We start from the raw sequence: 19,590 nt of genomic DNA on the forward strand, positions 1-19,590 counted from the left end.
TGGCCATGAAAATAGAGGTATACAAAATCATGAGGTGTACAGATAAAGTGAATGGCCACAGTCTTTTCACCAGGGTAGGAATGTCTAATACTAGAGACATAGGCTTAAGGTGAGAATGGAAAGATATAAAGGGGACCTGAAGAGCAACTTTTTCACAGAGTGTGGTTAGTATGTGGAACAAGCTGCCAGAGGAAGAGGTATAGGCAGATATAATTACAACAATCAAAAAATAATTGTGAACAGGTGCATAGGGTAAATAATTGTTCGGCACGGACTTGTAAGGCCGAGATGGCCTGTTTCCGTGCTGTAATTGTTACATGGTTATATGGTTAAATAGATAAATTTTGGAAGTAAGTAGGCCAAATGCATGGAAATTGAGACAAACTCAGGTAGTCAATCTGGTTAACATGTACAAGTTGGCCCGAAGGCCCTGTTTCCATCCTGTGTAACTCTATGACTCCAAAAAGTTGCATTTGCCCTTATTTACATATTTTGTCAAGGTAACTTTTCCTACCAAATGTCTTCAAGCAGTTGCTAAAACTATCATCCAACCATTTGTTCATAGTCCAGCCTTGGAATCTCTATATGGCTCTGCTTTTCAAAAGATGTAGGCAGTGCATCAAGTTTTCTCTCCTTGTACCAGATTCTGTAGATCCACCTGCTTTAAAGCTGCTGAGTGTGTGGCCAGAATGCAGCTTTTCCACAACAAATGCCTAGCTTGGATTGTATTCAAATTGTAACTGCAGTGTTGCAAAACTGGAGAAATTCCAAGCTGTGCATTCAATAATTATTCTGCCCATGCCCAAAATCCAACCCAGCATTATGTCCTGTATTTGTGATATCTAATGAAACAGAACAGTAGGAACATATTAAAAGGCTCTTCAGCCAATAATGCCAAATTAAGCTGGTCCCTTCAGCCTGCATTTCCCTACATTCCCTGTGTATTTATGCATATTCCCTACACAAACATCATTATTGTACCTGCTTCCACAACCAGCTTGGCAGCACGTTCCAAGTATCTTCCATTCTGTGTCTCCTTTAAACTCTACCCCTTACACCTTAAAATTGTGGCCTCGAGTACTTGAAATTTCCATCCTAAAAAATTGATTCTGACTCTCATAATTTTATAAACCTGTCAGGTCTCCGTTCAACCGCCAATGCTTACAAGGAGCTGTGGACTTGGTCTTCTCGATCATTCTGCTATTTCCAAGTTGAATTATGGCTTGGTGGCAAGTTATTATTAGGATATTTGATTTGTTGTAACAGATAGATTAGGATACAAGGATATGACCTTCAAGAGGAAGAAAGCATTTTCATGTCCTTGATGCTTGCATTCCTATTTCACTTCCATTATTAATGTGTGTAAAATATCCAAACCCCTTTAAAAAATTCCAGCCTATAATTTATTAGCATGCTAAAAATTCAACATTAATGCGCCCATCAAGTTCATTTGGTTTATTCAAAGGAGCAAGTTTTCATTTTTTATTACATTTTATATACACTGTACAATGTAGTAGACATTTGTATAAATGTGCAGTCTATCCAAACCAAGCTGAGAGAATGGAAAATTCCCCACATCAAAACAGGCATCACATTTGGCAAAAGGACACTTATTGCTCCCAAATAATAAAAACACTGGAATTAATAACAATTGAAAAAAATAGTAAATTGAGAAAAAGTTAAACATGCACCATGCAACTTACAGGAGCTCTACCTCGCTGGAAAAGTGTTTGGCAAACTTTCTTTAGGAGATGGAGGTGGCAAGGCCTGGAGAATGCGATATATTTTGCTATGTCACTACCTCAAATGCCATGCTATCACATAACAATGTGATTTATTCCTTGTTTCTAAACAAAGATTCCCTTGCTCAGTGTACCACTTGTTATGTCATTAAGCCATACTGAGAAAGTAAATTGTTTCCTGATCTGCATTCAAATTAATTTAGGTGTATCTCACGGGTGCTGTAATGAGTCCTATTGCACGGGGAAAATAGGGCAGGAATCCTCGTGCCCAGTATCCCTTTATGAAATTCCAACTGTGAATATGAACTGAATAGAGGACCAGGATTTGATAAGTTATATCATTTTTGAAATAATGTGTCTGCCCTCACTAGCAAGACTGAAGACCGATGATTAGGACCGGTCATTAGAGGACAGTAAGTGGTTGTTGATCTTAGCACCTTCTAAGACAGAAAGAGAGAAAGTTGCCATTAATTATTTTTCATTAAGGTTTGCCAAACATTTAACAATGCTCCTTTAATGGAAATGGGTGGATTATAAGGCATTCCTTAGTGATTATAATACTCTAATACATGTTAAACATGAAATGGAATGATACATTGAAACTCTTGGGAAATTATTGCCTCCCATTCTCAGGATACTGCGCATCGTAGATAACGTCCATGCAAAATAGAGACATGTAGAAATCTAACAAATATGAAACATTTATTGTTCTGGGGCCGGTTACCAAGAAAATAGTACACCAAAAAAGTGGGCTGCAAGAAAAATCAAATGAACACAATGTTCTCCTGACTGACAGATTATGAAATAATTCTGTGAGAAATGGATAGAACGTGATAAATGTGTCTGAGCAAAAGCACAAAAATATAGGTGAGGTACATCTTGAACAACAGAAAGGGAGAGAGACACTAACTTGGTCTTGCTAGGACAAAGTGACCCATATATGTTGGAGTGTTTTGTGGAGTGAACATTCCCAAGAAAGTGTCACTGATAACCCAGGATGGATATCAGTGAGGAACTGTAACATAGTATGACAATGATGAGAAAGTTGACAAATACAGAAAGTTGCAGGAGTTTGTAAAGATAAAGACAACAATTTATGGCATTTGGAGGCTGTTCGGTCAGTTAACTCTTGAAACAATTATGTAGCAGTATTATTGCAACCTTTCATTGGTGAACGCATCTGTATTTATTTATTTTTAATTCTGTTACTATCTATAACTTTTCGTCTCTACCAGCCCCAGTCCTACAACCCTCAGTCACATGCCCTCAGCCACGTGAAGCTGTTCATTCTCATGAGGCTCAGTTGCATGGACTCTGGCAGTTTTCTGGTATATAGCCCACGTATAGATTATTATCAACGAGTACCTACTGGCTACTCAATTGTGCAAGGCATGACTGTCTTCTTAATTACTTTAGTCCTTCACCACCAAATCCCATTTTCAGTAAGGATGGACAGAAACCCTTGAGATCTCAGCCTGCCTCTCCAGTACTATTGTACTGCCTTAATATGTTACTTTTAACCTTCATGATGCTATTGTTCACTGAAGGACTCCCAACATTTTCTAATACAGATTCAACACATAATATTCACCAAAAATACTTTGTGCTATTCTGCACAAAGTTTCATAACGATGGGATGCTGGGATATATTCCTCTCTTCTTTTCCTGAAAACTGGTTTTCCCAAGTTCCTTTTCAGAAAATGCTGGCTAGATAACAACTCTACAATTTGGTAGCCCCCTAACATTCATCCAAGTGGCTATCGTATGTGTGTGTTAGGAACTTAAAACATACAATAATTTGTATAAATCCTTTGCAGGTTGTGTCAGGCAAAATAGAAAATTCAGATTTCTGCTCGCTGATTGTCATTTTTTCAGATATTATTAAAAATATCTGCAAAACTTGCCTGGAAACCTATGCCCATTCAAAGGCCGAGAGAGCTACACATTCCAAGCAGTTTCACTGTTGGTAACTTTATATCGGCCAAAGAGAAGGACTCAAAATTGGCCAACTGCTTGGGATCACAATACTTATTTGCTGCTACAGTTAATAACATTAATTACTCTGAATACAGCTCATTTATAGAGTGAAGGAATCAGTACATGAACAAAATTATTTGCAATGGAGTGGAGAATAAGTATAAATAAATATTGTGCCTGAACTTAATCTTAATCTCTTGCAGTATTGCCATCTCCAGGTTTGATTGAATGTGGAACTAGCCAAACATTTGCAAAGTCTCCAAAGAGCATTGTAACTAAGCATAGCTAAATTGATAAAGTTAGATACTGCACATTTGTAGTGTATGTTTTGTGAATCTGCGGGCCATTTAAATGTGATAGACTCAGAGTCAACTCCTGTCCTGTCCACATTCAACACTCATAATATGAGTACTTTCCAGGAACCCTTGAGCAGGAACTTCAGCTGAGTCCAGTAGGATCGCCTTATCCTCCACTGGCTCTGATAATCGAAGGCAGGAAAAAAAATATGCAATCAAACCTGGGACTTTCTTGACCAACAAGTGCATGCTGTGCAGTTTTCAACTATGGAAACCACTCTTGTTTTTAAAGAAAAATGCAGATTTGTGTCAATAACACAGATAGTCAGGCCTTTTCCTTTCAATTAGAAACAGTGGAGGGGAAGTCCAACATGAATTCAGAATAAACAAACAAAATTGGATCATATTCACCGTTATACTAATGCATCCATGCAAACAGAGGTTACAAAGCAGAGGTGGCTCTGTTAAAGTTTGCCTCAGTGACAATTAAATGGGAAAAAGATGCATCTCAGCAGGTCAGGGACCTTCCCTTGAGAACATGGATAGGTGACGTTTTGGGTTGGGACTCTTCTTCAGACTGATTGCTGAGGGTGGGGTGAAGAAAGCTAAAAGAGCTTTTCACAATTAATTGGGTTTACACAAACTTGAGCAGAGCGATATGAGAAAGATGCAGGATTTTTTAAAAGAAAAAAAATGTTATAGTGCTGTAGCCAAGTAAGTCTAGAAAAAGCTTTCTATTAAATAATAATATCTGCTTTCTATGTGGGGCGCCAATCAGGACTGATCCAAACAGTTAATCAAATAATAGGCGGCATTCATATTACTAATAATTTTAAGATACTTGTTCTTTAATAATTATCAGCATCCCTTCCTTACCTTTGCATCTGAGTGGATGTGAGGAAAAAGTATTACTGTGTCACGGGACATTCTTCATCAGTCGAAGATAAGGTGAAGGAAAACAAACTTGCACTGCCACGACCAGGCTGAGAGAGCCCCCAATTGTGTAGGTATAATTGAGGTGAGCATCGAACCAACATAACGAGGTGGACAACGTATTTGTTAGTGTAATGGAGCGATAGATCAAAGGGTCAGTGTAACAGAAGGAGTGTGTTCATTGTTGTGCTGGGCTCAAAGCTACAGCTTGGATTATGTGTGAGAGCCACTTATAAGAAACATAATTAATGCACCTCAACCCGGTGCTTCATACATTACATCAAATCTTGTGCTATTTGCTGCACAATTCTCTGCCATACTATCAATACTATTGTCTATTAGCATGAAACTGTACAAATAGTGAATCCAGTTTTCTTCATTGCCCCTCATCCGGGTCTATTGATCTGCCGTTTAGCTCAACACTGGAGATAGTATCGGCTGATCATTATTCACGCCTGGGTCCAACATCCAACAGTAGGGAATCTACTACTATTTTTATAGTGAAGGGAATAAACATTTTCCTCTGATGATTCCCCTTTTAAACATTTGTCTCCACATTATGTTACATAATTAAGTCACGATGGTCTATTAGGGTTCAATACTGAGTTGTGGAGTCTTAAAAATGTTGACCGTTGTGAATACAGAGCACAGTTAGAGGTTAGAAAATAATACAAAATTACTCTGTACATCATTCAGTCTTTCAGCATCGATGTTTTAAAACAAAATACAGCCCAGATCCAGGATGTGGGAGGTAATGAGTTCTGAATACTTTACCACACTTACTCCTCTATTATTTTTTTTTCAAGGAAGCAAAGTTTTGTGTTTGTAGAAGGCATTTTTTTCTCCATTGTTTAAATCCATCGTGTGAAATTTTTGCCTCACAAAATAGAGTTGTGCAGCCTAGTCCTGAATCTGGGACACTAACTTAGAGACTATAACTCCTCAGTATAATATCCCAGTTTAGCAACCGACATCTCCTTCCTCAGCTTCATAACTTCCCAGTACATCTGTTCCACTGCAGAGAAAAGAAAACAAATTAGGCCACAATTCCAATATTACAGTAACAAAAAACATACAAGTGCTGGAGTACCAGGTCAGGCAATATCTCTGGAGAACAATTGCTGGAGTTGTGTAGGAAGGAACTGCAGATACTGGTTTAAGCCGAAGATCGACACAAAAAGCTGGAGTAACTCAATGAGTCGGACAGCATCTCTGGAGAAAAAGAATAGGTCACGTTTTGGGGTCGAGAATCAGGGGAAAGGGAAATGAGAGATATACTCAGCAGGTCAGGCAACATCTCTGGAGAATAGAGATGGTTGATGTTTCAAATCAGGATACTTCTTCAGACACCACCACTTCATGTTTTTTTTGTAAACCAGCATCTGCAGTTCCTTGGGTCTCAAATATGATATTAGTTTTAGTCCTCACCTTATGCCCAGCATGCGCCTTACACACAGGGCTTAGACAATCACTGTGCTCACCTCACTCATAGGCTACTGGAAGAATTCCACACGCTACTCAAACTTCCTATCATACTTCCCACTTTATTCCCACTTCTTATATAGTCCTTCTCAAATGAAGAGTGGTCGAACAGGCCACTATGGACCTTGACCCTTTATTTTGAGTTTTCCATGGGGGAAAAAAAGTCAAGAATCTTACCATCTTGTCGAACCAGGCCTTGCTGGATATACCGGATATATGTGAGGAAGTTGCAAACAGCCGTAATCTGAGAAAGATATGGTACCAGTTACTAAAACAGAATTATACACACTGCAAAGTCCCACATATGGATAAAAAAAATTCTGATCTTAAAAATATTAAACAACTTACCCTAAAATAAGAGAATTTGACCAATTGGCACTGAATTACAAATACAACCCAATATACAATTAATGGCAAGATCTTGAACATCTTGGCGTTGATGAACAGAGGGATCTTGGAGGCCAAGTCCATAACTCCCTGAGTGTGACAGTACAAGTGGAAAGAGTGGTAAATAAGGCAGACACAAAAGGCTGGAGTAACTCAGCGGATCAGGCAGCATTTCTGGAGAAAAGGAATAGGTGACGTTACAGGTCGAGACCCTTCTTCAGACCTTTGTCAGGCAATGGTGTGTTGACCCTCATTGGTCAGGCATTAAGCATAAGAGACAGGAAGTCATGATACAGCTTTATATGACTTTGGTTAGGCCACATTTCGAGCATTGGTGCAGTTCGGGTAGCCCCATTACAGGAAGGATGTGGAGACTTTGGAAAGAGTGCAGAGGTTAACCAAAATGATACATGGTTTAGGGAGTATTTGGGAAAGTGAGAGGTTGGACAGACTTGGATTGTTTTCTCTGGAAGGCCAGAGGTTGAGAGGATAACCGTTAGAGGTATATAAAATTATGAGAGGCTTCGATAGGGCACAGTCCAACCTTTTCCCAGGATGGAAATATCAAATACTAGAGGCCATAGCTTTAAGGTGAGAGGAACCGAGTTTAAAGGAGATGAGCGGGCAAATTGTTTTACACAGAGGGTGGTGAGTACATGGAACGTATAGCCTAGGGTGATAGTAAAGGCTGATATAATTGCAGCATTTAAGAAACTTTTGGATATGCTCTTATTTCATTCCCTCCATCAGGAATTGGAAAACCGTGACCACCAGGTTGAAGAATAGCTTCTTCCCAACAAACATCAGGCTCTTGAACACTACAAAACACTAAATTCTGGACTGCATTTGGTTGCACTAGTTTGGAGATGCATCATGGAAAATGGCCTCTCGGCCCACTGAGTCCCCATCAAACATCCATTCACACTATTTCTGTTAGCACACTGTCTCATCCACACTACGGGCAATTTACAGAGGCCATTTATCGTAGAAACCCGCATATCTTTAAGTTAGTGAATTTATTTACAGGACATAGACAGATTCCTAGATAGAAAAAGGCATGAAGAGGTATGAGACTGAAAGCAAGAATCTGGTATTAATTAAGAAAATCAGCCATCATTGCATTGAATAACTGAGCAGACTTCATAGGTCCGCTACTTTTGTATAAACATAGAATGGAAAAAAAATAGCACAGGAACAGTGTAGGAAGGAACTTCAGATGCTGGTTTAAACCAAAGATAGACACAAAAATCTGGAGTAACTCAGCGGGATAGGCAGCATCTCTGGAGAGAAGGAATAGGACGTTTCAAGTTTCGGGTGAAGAAGGGTCTCAATGTAAGCATCGAGATGTCTCGATGAAAGTAAGCATGCAGGTACAGCAGGCAGTGAAGAAAGCGAATGGCATGTTAGCCTTCATAACAAGAGGAGTTGAGTATAGGAGCAAAGAGGTCCTTCTGCAATTGTACAGGGCCCTCGTGAGACCACACCTGGAGTATTGTGTGCAGTTTTGGTCTCCAAATTTGAGGAAGGACATTCTTGCTATTGAGGGAGTGCAGCGTTGGTTCACGAGGTTAATTCCCGGGATGGCGGCACTGTCATATGTTGATAGAATGGAGCGGCTGGGCTTGTATATTCTGGAATTTAGAAGGATGAGAGGGAATCCTATTGAAACATATAAGATTATTAATGGTTTGGACACGCTATAGGCAGGAAACATGTTCCCGATGTTGGGAGAGTCCAGAAACAGGGGCCACAGTTTAAGAATAAGGGGTATGCCATTTAGAACAGAGATGAGAAAAAACTTTTTCACACAGAGGGTTGTGAATCTGTGGAATTCTCTGCCTCAGAAGGCAGTGGAGGCCAATTCTCTGGATGCATTTATGAGAGTTAGATAAAGAAAGCGGAGTCAGGGGGTATGGGAGAAGGCAGGAACCGGGCACTGATTGTGGATGATCAGTCGTAATCACAGTAAATGGCAGTGTGGCTCGAAGGGCCGAATGGCCTACTCCTGCACCTATTGTCTATTGACCCAAAACATCACCCATTCGTTCTCTCCAGAGATGGTGCCTGTCCTGCTGAGTTACTCCAGCTTTTTGTGTCTATCTTAGCACAGGAACAGGTCCTTCGGTCCACAATGTCCATGCCAAACATGTGGCCAAGTTCATGCCATGTACCATGTTTCCATATTTTCTTTGTTGATCAAACAAAATTTATATTTCTCTTCTCCTGAAGACAAAGATCTTTGTATCTTAAATCCCTTTTGGTAAAGACAAGATTCATCCCAATATAACTTCCCTCATTCGTTTATCTTGTACGTACCCTTGACCTGCAGGATGGTGAAATATAGAAATAGCTTCCTGAATCTCCCAGCTTGATGCGATGTTTACAGGTTCTGGACAGACCACTTAGTGCACACTTCCTGTGAAGAAGGAACAAAAGAGTCAGGCAGGAAGGGACCACTCCTTGTTAAGTTTATATTGTCAGTGGTAATATGTATATAAGACAACAAAAGACAAATGTCTGAATAAACATCCACAGCCTTAAATAAAAAAAACAACTAGTTTACCGATGTCCTTCAGGGAAAGGATGCTGGCAGACTTACATTTGACTTGATCCACCTAATGGCTAAATCTTACAGGCCTCTGGTGGCATTTTCTTTTCTGTGATTAAAAGATTTGGGATGATGATATTTTGCCACAAAATAATTAAAATTGACATGAAGTAATCCTATCAATATTAAACAAATTCCAGCAGCAAGATTTATATTTATGATGGGCATGAAAAGTTAAAAAATGGTTTATCTTATGTGGGGCAGAAGGTATTAAAATGATATGAATACAAGATACAAGATAGATTTATTCATCACATGTGCCAGATGGCACAGTGAAATGAAATTCCCATACAGCCATACAATAAAAAGAATGCATCCCTCCCTCTCCTTTTTTTTCTTGGCTATTGCATAGATTTACACAGCACATATATCCAGACATTCAGCATAATCTGTGCCAGAGTTTATGTTCCACTCAAGTCTCCTCTATCCAAGAGCTCAACCGAAGGGCATAACCTGCTTAACGCATCTGTGCTCTTCTCCTCAATTTTGTCTGACTGATCGAGAAACTACTTGTGAATTCCTTATTTGATTTCTTGTTGAATCTATCTATCTATACATAATATGGTTTTTCTATTTGCGCAAAAAAGGTACACAATAGCGCTACGATTTTTCGCCAGATTACTCACCATTCTCCTGTGTTGCAAGTGCAACAAGTTTTGGTCCGATCGATGGTATATTCTAAATGTTATTAAGGTTTAAAAATCTTTAAAAACGCGCATGCGCAGTTTGGTCTTTTCTGCTGTCAGTCAACGCCACGCAGATTATAAATGAATCTTAATCATAGTTCAATGATTTTTGATAATATATTCTTAAGGTCAACTGTTAGTCAAGATTGGTTTTGTTGTGACTTTAGCAGTTCACTGTGCTCTTGATTACATGACTTAAATCAGGATTTGAATTTACTTCAGGCCATAGGAAGAAAAGCTAGTTTGACCCACCAGAGTACTAAGAATCATTTGTCACAGCACCAGAAGCTATTTATAAAAAATCAAATAAAATGGTAAATGCTGGCAATACCTTGGTTGTCAAGTAGTATCTACAGAAAAAGTGCAAGGCAAGTTTTTGTTTGCAGAGAATGGCAGGGGCCTGGATTGAATTGCCACGGGTGGTGGTGGAAGCAAATATAAAAGTGGTATTTAAGAGGCTTTTAGATGGCCACATGGAAGTGCAAGGAATAGAGGGATATGGATCATGTACAGGCAGATGAGTTCAGTTTAACTCAGCATCATGTTTGGCAGAAACTTAAGGCCCGTTCCCATGCTGTATAGTTCATGGTTCTATTTTAAAAGAAACAAAGTTAATGCTTCAGGTCAAATACCCATTGCACTGTTAATGGAGGGTCTTCAACCTGAACTGTGGACCATATTCTTTCTATTTTAACAATGCTGCCTGTTCTGTGGAATGATTCCAGCATTATGATTTTTGAATTTCATTCACAAGCCAAATACCCTTCCTTGTACATATATGGGAGGTTCCTGCAAATTAAATGATTGGTTGACTGCACTCATTTGAACTAATGCTCCACTGCAAAAAAACAATGGCACCACAATAGGAAAGCAAAACATTTTGCATGTTCGGTAATTGATTTGGTACCTTATCAATTTAATCAATTAATTTATGTCTCCGTGTGGTATATCTGACTTCTTAGTATTGTAGTAAGCAGTGCTTTTGTTTTGTTAAGAATGAGGGGTGACCTTGTTCAAACTTATAAGACCCTAAGGGGGCTTGATGGCGTAACTGTTGACTAGTGGGAGAGACACAAACAAGAGGACATAGCTACCAAATGAGTGATCAGTCATTTAAAACTGAGGTGTGGAGACATTTCTTCTTTTAGAGGGTCCAACATTTCTTGAATTCCCTGCTCCAGAGGGTGGTGGAAGCCAGATTATTAGACATATTTATGGTAGAGATAGATGAATATTCAAATGTTCTAGGAATTGAGGGCTTTGGGGAACAGACACAGATGAGTTATGGCCAGCTTAGATCAAACATTATCACATTGAATGGTGGGGCCGACTAGAGGGGCTGAGTGGCCTACTCCTGCTTCTATTTTCATGTTCCAGTATCAAACAATGAGAAGAGGCTTTGAATACTTACATCTAATATTCATTTCCTGTGTTAGATGAGTAGCACAACTATTGGCAAGCAAGAAATTCTCCTCTCAAATTTCATCGTGTTACTTTTACAAACAACCTCTACATTACAGCCATTCAGGTTACGGAAATTTGCCCTGACGGTATTCACAAATCACTAGCCAAAAATCTGAGGTCAGGAATAAAATTCACTCTTTAGGAATTATGTAGCTGGAACAATGAATAAATAAATACAAATAGTCAACATGGTTTTATTCGTGGGAGGTCATCACACAAATCTAATTGTTATTGAAGATGTGACCAAAAGGTCAATGAAGGCAGAGCCGTTATTGTAGACGTATATATGGAGTTTAGTAAGGCATTTGCAAAGGTTCCACATGGTAGGTTGCTCTAGAAGGTTAGATCCAGGCACGTGCCTTCAGGGTAGGCAAGGTAGGCAGTGTAGCCTACCGACCCTGACTAAAATTATAAAAAAGTAATTATTAAATATAAATAGTAAATATTTCCAATTCATTTACTAAATTCAGTATTTGTTATTAAACGTTTTTTATTTTAATAATCGATCTTAAGTAGGCATAATTCTCCTGTGCCTTCCATTTGCAGTACGCTTAATACGTGTAACTATATTCAACACACGTGCCGTGGACGCTGCTTCAAGTCTTCACTTACAACGGGTATTAAAGGCAGCTGAAATTCTGCCCTTGCACCATGGACTGCGCGCAAGGTGCTGTGCATGCCCACAGGAGAGGAGACCAATCTGCGCATGCGCGGTTTACAAAGATTTTTTAAAAGTCGACTGATTGACTACAGGATTAGGATTTAACCCCAGTCTATTCTATTATTATTATTATTATTAAACTTTTATTTCAGACTCAAGGTCCAGATAAAAGACGACATTACATAGAATACATTGCATATAAAAACACCATAAAATACATATAAAAGCTTAGTAAACTATTTAGCATTATAAATTATATACAAAAACATAATATATGGTTTAAAATCCAGAATAAAAAGAAGATCAGTGTCCTACAATGAGACAACTATACCAATGTATCCACAGCTGGGATTGGTAGCATGTGGTGCAAAACCTTATGTTTGATAAGACTAAGATAATTTCATTTTCAGAGTCATTAATCCTACAAATAAATTTATACATATGATTTCTTAGGATAGCTTGTAAAGTACTGACTCCTGCAGCCACAAACATTCACTTGCACTACATCATCTAGGTTTCTTTAGTAGTATTCTCATGGCGTCATTATAAGCTACTTTAAGTCTCTAAACTTGTTTTTCTGTAGCTTGACCACAGGTGTGCAGTATAGGTGTACAATATGCTCTGAACAGAGACATCATCACTACATCTGTACACGCACCAAACCTGCGTAAGATAATATTTGCTTGTACATACAGCATACGGCGTCGCCTATAAATATCCTCATCATCTGTCATTTGTTCTGTAATAAAATGCCCAAGATATTTTACCTTATTACAGACACTAACACTATTGTCAAACAATTTAAAATCAGGAAAATGTAGACATTTATCCTCTTTGGTTCTACAGATCATAACAGCACTCTTACCAGCATTATATTTGATATCATGTTCCACACCATACACAGAACATATAGTAAGGAGCTGCAGGGGATCAGTGCTAGATGGACTAAAGACCACAAGATCACCTGCATACATGATATGGTTCACTAAAGTATTACCAATCATTCACCCAGTATTAGAGGCTTTCAATTGCTTGGACAGATCATCAATATAAAGATTAAAAAGGACTGGGGACAAAATTCCCCCTTGTCTAACACCATTGCTAACCCCAAATGGGGCTGAGACCCTATTGCCCCATTTTATTTGCATAGTCTGGTGAGCATACCAGTAAGCCAGAATTCTCACAAGGTATTTGGGCACCCCTCTTTGAATCAATTTAACAAACACAGTTTAATTAACACGATCAAAGGCTTTGGAAGCTAGTAATGCACGTAAGAATTGATGAGTTTCTACCTCTCTATTTGTTTGCAATCTCCTTTAGGGCAAGTCAGTGCCATGTTTAGCTTTAAAACCAAACTGGTTACCTGTGGAATTAACAAACTCATTTAATCTATCCAGCAGAATTCTTTCTAGGACTTTTGACAAAATGTTGGCTAAAGCTATCAACCTGTAATTATTTAGGCTGCCTACTTTATTCATTACATTGAGAATAATGTAGATGCAGAGTGCAGAATATACTTCTCAGCATTGTAGCACACCATGGTATGAAGTTAGGAAAACACCTGTGTCTCCCCCCCATCATTTTTATCACACCCTTGTGACAATACTAGTTTTTTTGCATGGGTTCTAACCTGAACCACTTAATGAAAACATCAATTACTCAAAATAGAACACTGCAAAAAAAAAAAAAAAAAAACTACGCAAAAGACTACTCATACCAACGAGTACAAAAGTTCTAGGTAGATGGACAGAAATTGAATGTCTGAACTGATCTGTGAAATCCTTTGTTTAAGAAGGAACTGCAGATGCTGGAAAATCAAAGGTAGACAAAAATGCTGGAGAAATGTAAGCCTGTTTAAATGGATATTTTTAATGTATGCATTTTTGAGTTACGCACTGCTTTTCAGGAGCGTATCCCCACGTAAAAGGAGAGGTGCTTGTATGATACCATTCCAAATCAATGAGATGCTTCATTTCAAAACAGAGTGCCCTCTACTGTGCTAATGTGGGATTTACTTCCTCCTCGTCCACCATCCCACAGTTCTCTCAGGGCAGATAATGTGGTAAAATATAGTGTTGAAGGTCGACAGTCATGGGGCCTTAATTCATCGTATCCTTTTCCTTTTACTTTGGATCTTTACAACCAGTAAGCAGGTTCATATTCACCGCATGTACTAGAATCCAATCTGGATCCAAGACTTGGTGGAGTAGAGACTAACATGTAATCCATAATTTATATCATTGTGAGACATAGAAATATAATAAAGATGTGTTAATAATGTGAGTATGGGCTGGATGTAAACAGCTGTTAGTTTGCATTAGGACTGTGAATATCTATATAAACACTTACGTCACTACTTCAGCCCGCCACCCACTAGAAGAGAGAAAGAACATGAAATCATGAGAAGAACCAGACCAATTATTAACAATTAGATCAAAGTTATGTAGAGTTTGCTCTTACTTTGGCCCTCCACACTCTATGGCTGAAGCCTTGACCACTGGTAACGCTTGGACAACTGCTGGCTCAATACTCAAAGTGTTGCTCTCAACAGCAGCCTGAACTGCTTCTGTCAGCTGACGATAGTGTGAGAGATGGGAGAAAGTATTGAGACAGTGAGAGAGATGCACATAGGTAAATAGCAGAGGCAGAAAATCAGAGAAAGAGGAGGAGAGATAACAAGAAAGGCAAAATATTAATCAACATATATTTAACATGGGGTTAATTTTACTCAAACATTGACTAAAAAGAATACGATTAAAATTAATTATATATGGTTTGACCCCATCCAAATAGAATACTGACAGTGTTTTGGGAACAGGAAACAACAGCAGCCCTTGGCCCAGTTCCCTGAAGTTCCTTATAATTTAAGTAATCCACTTGGTTTGGCAGCATTTTAAATTCCTTCACCATTGCAACAATGATGCATTCAATAAAAATTGCATTTAAAGTTATTTCAAAGTCAGAAGAAACATACTCAGGGGCAGTAACTCCTGCACTTTCAGTCAGAACTCAATAGTATGAAACAGGAAAAATCTTACACCAACTCTCTTGCTCAGCATGCTACTCCCAGAAACAATATGGCACCACAGTGGGTGGACAGAGGGCCTGGTGACAAAGTGAGCCATTGTGTAGCTCTGGCCTCTCCCAGGTCATCACAAACCTTACCTTATCTAGCAGTTAGGAAAAGAGCATTTAATGGTGAAGAAGTGCAATCTGGAAAGGGAACACAGAGTAGGTAGAGTCGCTGCCTCATAGTGTTATGGGCCTATCCCACTTGGGCGTCATTTGCGCATCACCCAGATGGCACGCGAAGATTTTGTACATCCCAAAATCCTGGGGCAACGCACTGCCTATGTCACCACGCACCATGCATGCGTAATGCACACCATGCGCGCACCACGACGCGCGCGTCATGCGCCGTGACGCGTAAATGATGTCACGTAAATCACGCGCAAATGACGCCCAAGTGGGACAGGCCCTTAAGAGACCCTTGTTCGATCCTGACCTCAGGTGCTGCTTGTGTGGAATTTGCACATTCCCCCTGAAACTGCGCGGATTTCCTCCCACATCCCAAAGACGTGCGGATTTGTAAGTCAATTGGCCTCTGTAAAATGCCCCTTGTGTTTAGGGAGTGCAAGCGAAAGTGGGATAACATGGGCAGCATGGACTCAGTGGGCCGAAGGACCTGTTTCCATGCTGTAATTTTAAACTAAGTATGAGACTCATGGACTTTTAAAAACATGAATATTAATCTCCAAAATATTCATCCTGGCACCAGGAATTTACTGGGCCTTGTCTGCTTCATGTCATTCTAAGTCAACACTGGCATGCAAAAACTCACCTCATGCTTGGCAAAAGAGAGACATGGACCAATGTCCTCTTGGTAAATCCTTTCTAAGAATGGGCAAACCTTATCCAGAGTTGGTTCTTCTTTCCATGCCAGGAACTCATCATATAAAATCAAGTTGATCTATAATAGGAAGACGGCAACATTACTAACAGTAGTTTGATAGGTCTAAATTAGTGCGTGTGTGTGCGTGTGCCTGTAAGGATTTCCATTGTTTGCCAGTTTATTGTCAAGCTACTGATCTTAAAGATACTGACCCACCCCAGGTTACAAATCCATGCACATCAAATATTAATTTGTACCCTGCTCGTCACTATTTTAAGCAAGTGCTATGGAAGGCCGAAAACCACACACCATCTTGTCTTTGCTGAATGTACACACATGTACAGATTCTCAAATTTGGTGGTGACAGGTGGGATGAAGGAAGTTATTAGACAGTAATCCTGATCTTTCTTTTCCCCCTTCCCTATGCCAAGGACACTGAGAATAGTTATCTGATTCTATCATCTAACTTTGTGTAGAACAGGGTTGATTTCTATAGTCGGCTAGTCCATCAGTTGTGCACCATGCCACAAAATGTCTTTCCTCAGTATAGATTCCCACACAATTCCTGCAATCTTTACCCCAAAATTCAACGAGGAATATTTAAAAAAGGAACTGGAATAAAATGAATGAATTTAATTATATTAATTTCATTCCAGTTTTCTTTATATTTATGTTTATTTTAGCTCCAAAAGCTTAGCAGCAAGATAAGGTGCATATAGGTTTAAGGTGAGAGGGGAAATATTTAACAGGAACCTAACTTTTTCACACAGAGGGTGGTGGGTATCTGGAATGAGCAGCCAGAGGAGGTAGTTGAGGCAAGTACTATAACAACATTTAAAAGTAATGTGGACAGTTACTGGATAGGAAATGTTTAGAGAGATACGGATCAAATGTGGCCAGGTCGGACTAGTGTAGATGGTGCATATTGGTCGGCATGGGCAAGTTGGGCTGAAGGACTTTCTTCTGTGCTGTATGACTCTAATTAACAGACTAGCATAAAGGAGTTCTCCCAATTCTTTCATCCATGGAAGAGGGAGGAGTTTGCCCGAATTATTTTTTAGTTCCTGAGGAAGAGTTGAGCCCCAGTCATTCATTGATTCTATTTGTTTGCGCAAGAACAGCCCATCACCTGCATAGGTTAGGGATGACAGACAGCCCTACTTGCAACTGCGGAATCCAGAGCAGACCATCCCACACATCGTGAATGACTGCTCACTGAGGCTTTTCCCTGGTGGCATCAAAGCCATTCACCCAGTAACTGATGATGTCCAGGCCTGGATGTCTACCCTTGATCTACAACTTTAGGCTGTGCACGCCATACACAAGAAGAGGATTCATTGATTAAAGAACCCAATCAATAACTGGATCTTAAGATCATTAATGGGTTTAAGAGATTGATTTATCCCAGTTCTTGTTCTTAGTAGTCAAGTGAGAGAGGCAAATTCAGCTATTTGAGTTATGTATCATGCCTACGAGAATTGGATTTAGAAAGTCTGATTTAATTTTTCATACCCTTATACCCAGGCCTTGAAATTTGGGACATGTTGCATCTTTTTAGCATCTTAAAAATCAATCATCAAAAATCAATATTTTTACCCATTTTTGAGAAACAATGTATTGAAATTTGACCAGATAATTCTAGTTGTATTTCCACAAATCCAATAACCAATGGCATCTCTCCTGAAATGTTATTTGAGCAACAGCATGGGGGTGCAACTGCCTCCTCATAGCAGCAGAGCCCGGGTTCAATCCTGACCTCGGGTTCTGTCGATGTGGAGATTTGCGCATTCGCCCTGTGACCACATCGGCTTCCTGTGGACGCTCCGATTTCCTCCATCTTCCCAAAGATGTCCAGGTTTGTACGTTAATTTGCCTCTGTAAAATTGTCTCTTGTGTAAGGAGTGAAGGAGAAAGTGGGGTAATACAAACAAGTGATCGTTGGTCAGGACGGATTCAGTGGCCCGAAGGCCGTAATTTCAAGGAAATTAATCCAACAATTAGTGCTCCACCAGCTTTTGGTTAGTTTCAACCACCATCACCTTATCATGAGCCCTAGCTGCCCCTTATCCAGCCACCCCATTATTTCAGACCTCACCGTATCAATTTCTGGAACTGGATATCAGATGCAGCAAGCAAAGGAAAATGTGCAATGACTGTTCAATGTGCACAAGACTCTTTAGTGTTGCTGGGGAAACTAGTTCACAAAACAAGGGTGCCCTGTGCAACAGTCCTATAATGCATTTTGTTGGTTTACATTAATTGCTCGCCCACACTTTATTTAACTGGGATGTAGATGAATGATCAAATTCACCACAGCAGCAGTTCCCTCCTATAAATTATTTCAATGCAGATTAGATGACGAAGGAAAAACAGCCAGACTTAAGTAGTAGTATTATTATACTAGACAGGGCAGAGCAAAAGGTGGCAACAGTACCTGATGCTCCTGCATCGATGATGATTTGGAAAGATGCTCAAATGGCTCAGGTGTAACATAAATCGCCCTCCCAGGTACGATACAAAGGAGCAGAGAGAGAAGAGTAGGCACCCCTGCCTTCAGGAGCACCATGAAAAATTAATGTTAGTAGAATTTGAGTATTTTACAAGACAGACAGGAATAATCACCAATATGGACAAAAGTATAACCAAGCCACACAGTCTCAAGAATAATAATAGAATTGTTTTTAAAGTTATTTCAGCTCCCAATGGTATAGCTAAGCGTGAGAGAGCATTATAAAAACAAAGGGAGTCGCTGAGTCTAAAAGATAGATATACATACATAGAAAAAAAACGGAAAGACACACACATACACATTGCTTCCCCACAAGGAGAAGGAAAGATGGAGAGAAAAGAGAAAGTGGAGCAGAATGTAAGGATGGGGATTCGAGAGGGGTAGGAGTAAAAGGGAGCAATGGTGAAAGAAAGAGAAGGAATATGAAGAGAACAGCAAACTAGGACCAGCAAATATCTGGAAAAGAGAGCATCGAGCTCATATTGTTGGGCTACTTCAGTTTTTAAATATTATTAACCCACTCAAGGTCAGTCCAATGTTATTCTTTCAAGGTGAAAGTACCAAATGTCTTTTCACATATTTGTTTTCAAAGCAATACTCCTGTTATTATTTACAAAAAAAGTACAAATATGAATTTAAGTTTGCATCCTTGTTACCTCTTGAATGTGAGCATTGCCAAGACTTTTCTCCCAACAGTTTTTCTGGGTACGATCAGAAATTAATCAATTTGATTAATTACAATGATGCCCATCTAATGTAATTAGTGATGTACCTGTGGGTTCAGATTTTGTTCATTTCAGATCATCCCAAACTGTGTCATAGAATCATAGTGTTATACACCTCAAGCCCTTCGGCCCAACTCACCCACGGCAACCAAAATATTTACCTGAACTAAATGTATTTCCCTGTATTTGACCCATATACCCCCTCCCCCCCCCCCCCCCCCCCCCCCC

The 19,590-nt window shown here is 39.5% G+C and overlaps 1 protein-coding gene across 4 annotated transcripts in view; it reads right to left on the minus strand.

The window, feature by feature from the left end:
* Positions 1-1,440: 1,440 nt before the first annotated feature.
* The window catches only part of LOC129705777 (guanine nucleotide exchange factor for Rab-3A-like), a 57,005-nt gene continuing 38,855 nt past the window's right edge, over positions 1,441-19,590 (minus strand). For 3 of the 4 annotated variants that reach the window (XM_055649578.1, XM_055649577.1, XM_055649575.1), the window contains exons 6-11: positions 16,078-16,206; positions 14,697-14,809; positions 14,586-14,609; positions 9,134-9,233; positions 6,608-6,674; positions 1,441-5,963 (exon numbers count right to left, since the gene is read on the minus strand). In XM_055649578.1, the coding sequence (XP_055505553.1) occupies positions 5,881-5,963; positions 6,608-6,674; positions 9,134-9,233; positions 14,586-14,609; positions 14,697-14,809; positions 16,078-16,206 (516 nt within the window). In that variant the 3' untranslated portion in view covers positions 1,441-5,880. The remainder of the gene's footprint in view (positions 5,964-6,607; positions 6,675-9,133; positions 9,234-14,585; positions 14,610-14,696; positions 14,810-16,077; positions 16,207-19,590) is intronic. The other variant, XM_055649576.1, reaches the window with a different exon arrangement.

The sequence above is a fragment of the Leucoraja erinacea genome, chromosome 18 (assembly GCF_028641065.1).
Source record: "Leucoraja erinacea ecotype New England chromosome 18, Leri_hhj_1, whole genome shotgun sequence".
Classification (NCBI taxonomy): domain Eukaryota; kingdom Metazoa; phylum Chordata; class Chondrichthyes; order Rajiformes; family Rajidae; genus Leucoraja; species Leucoraja erinaceus.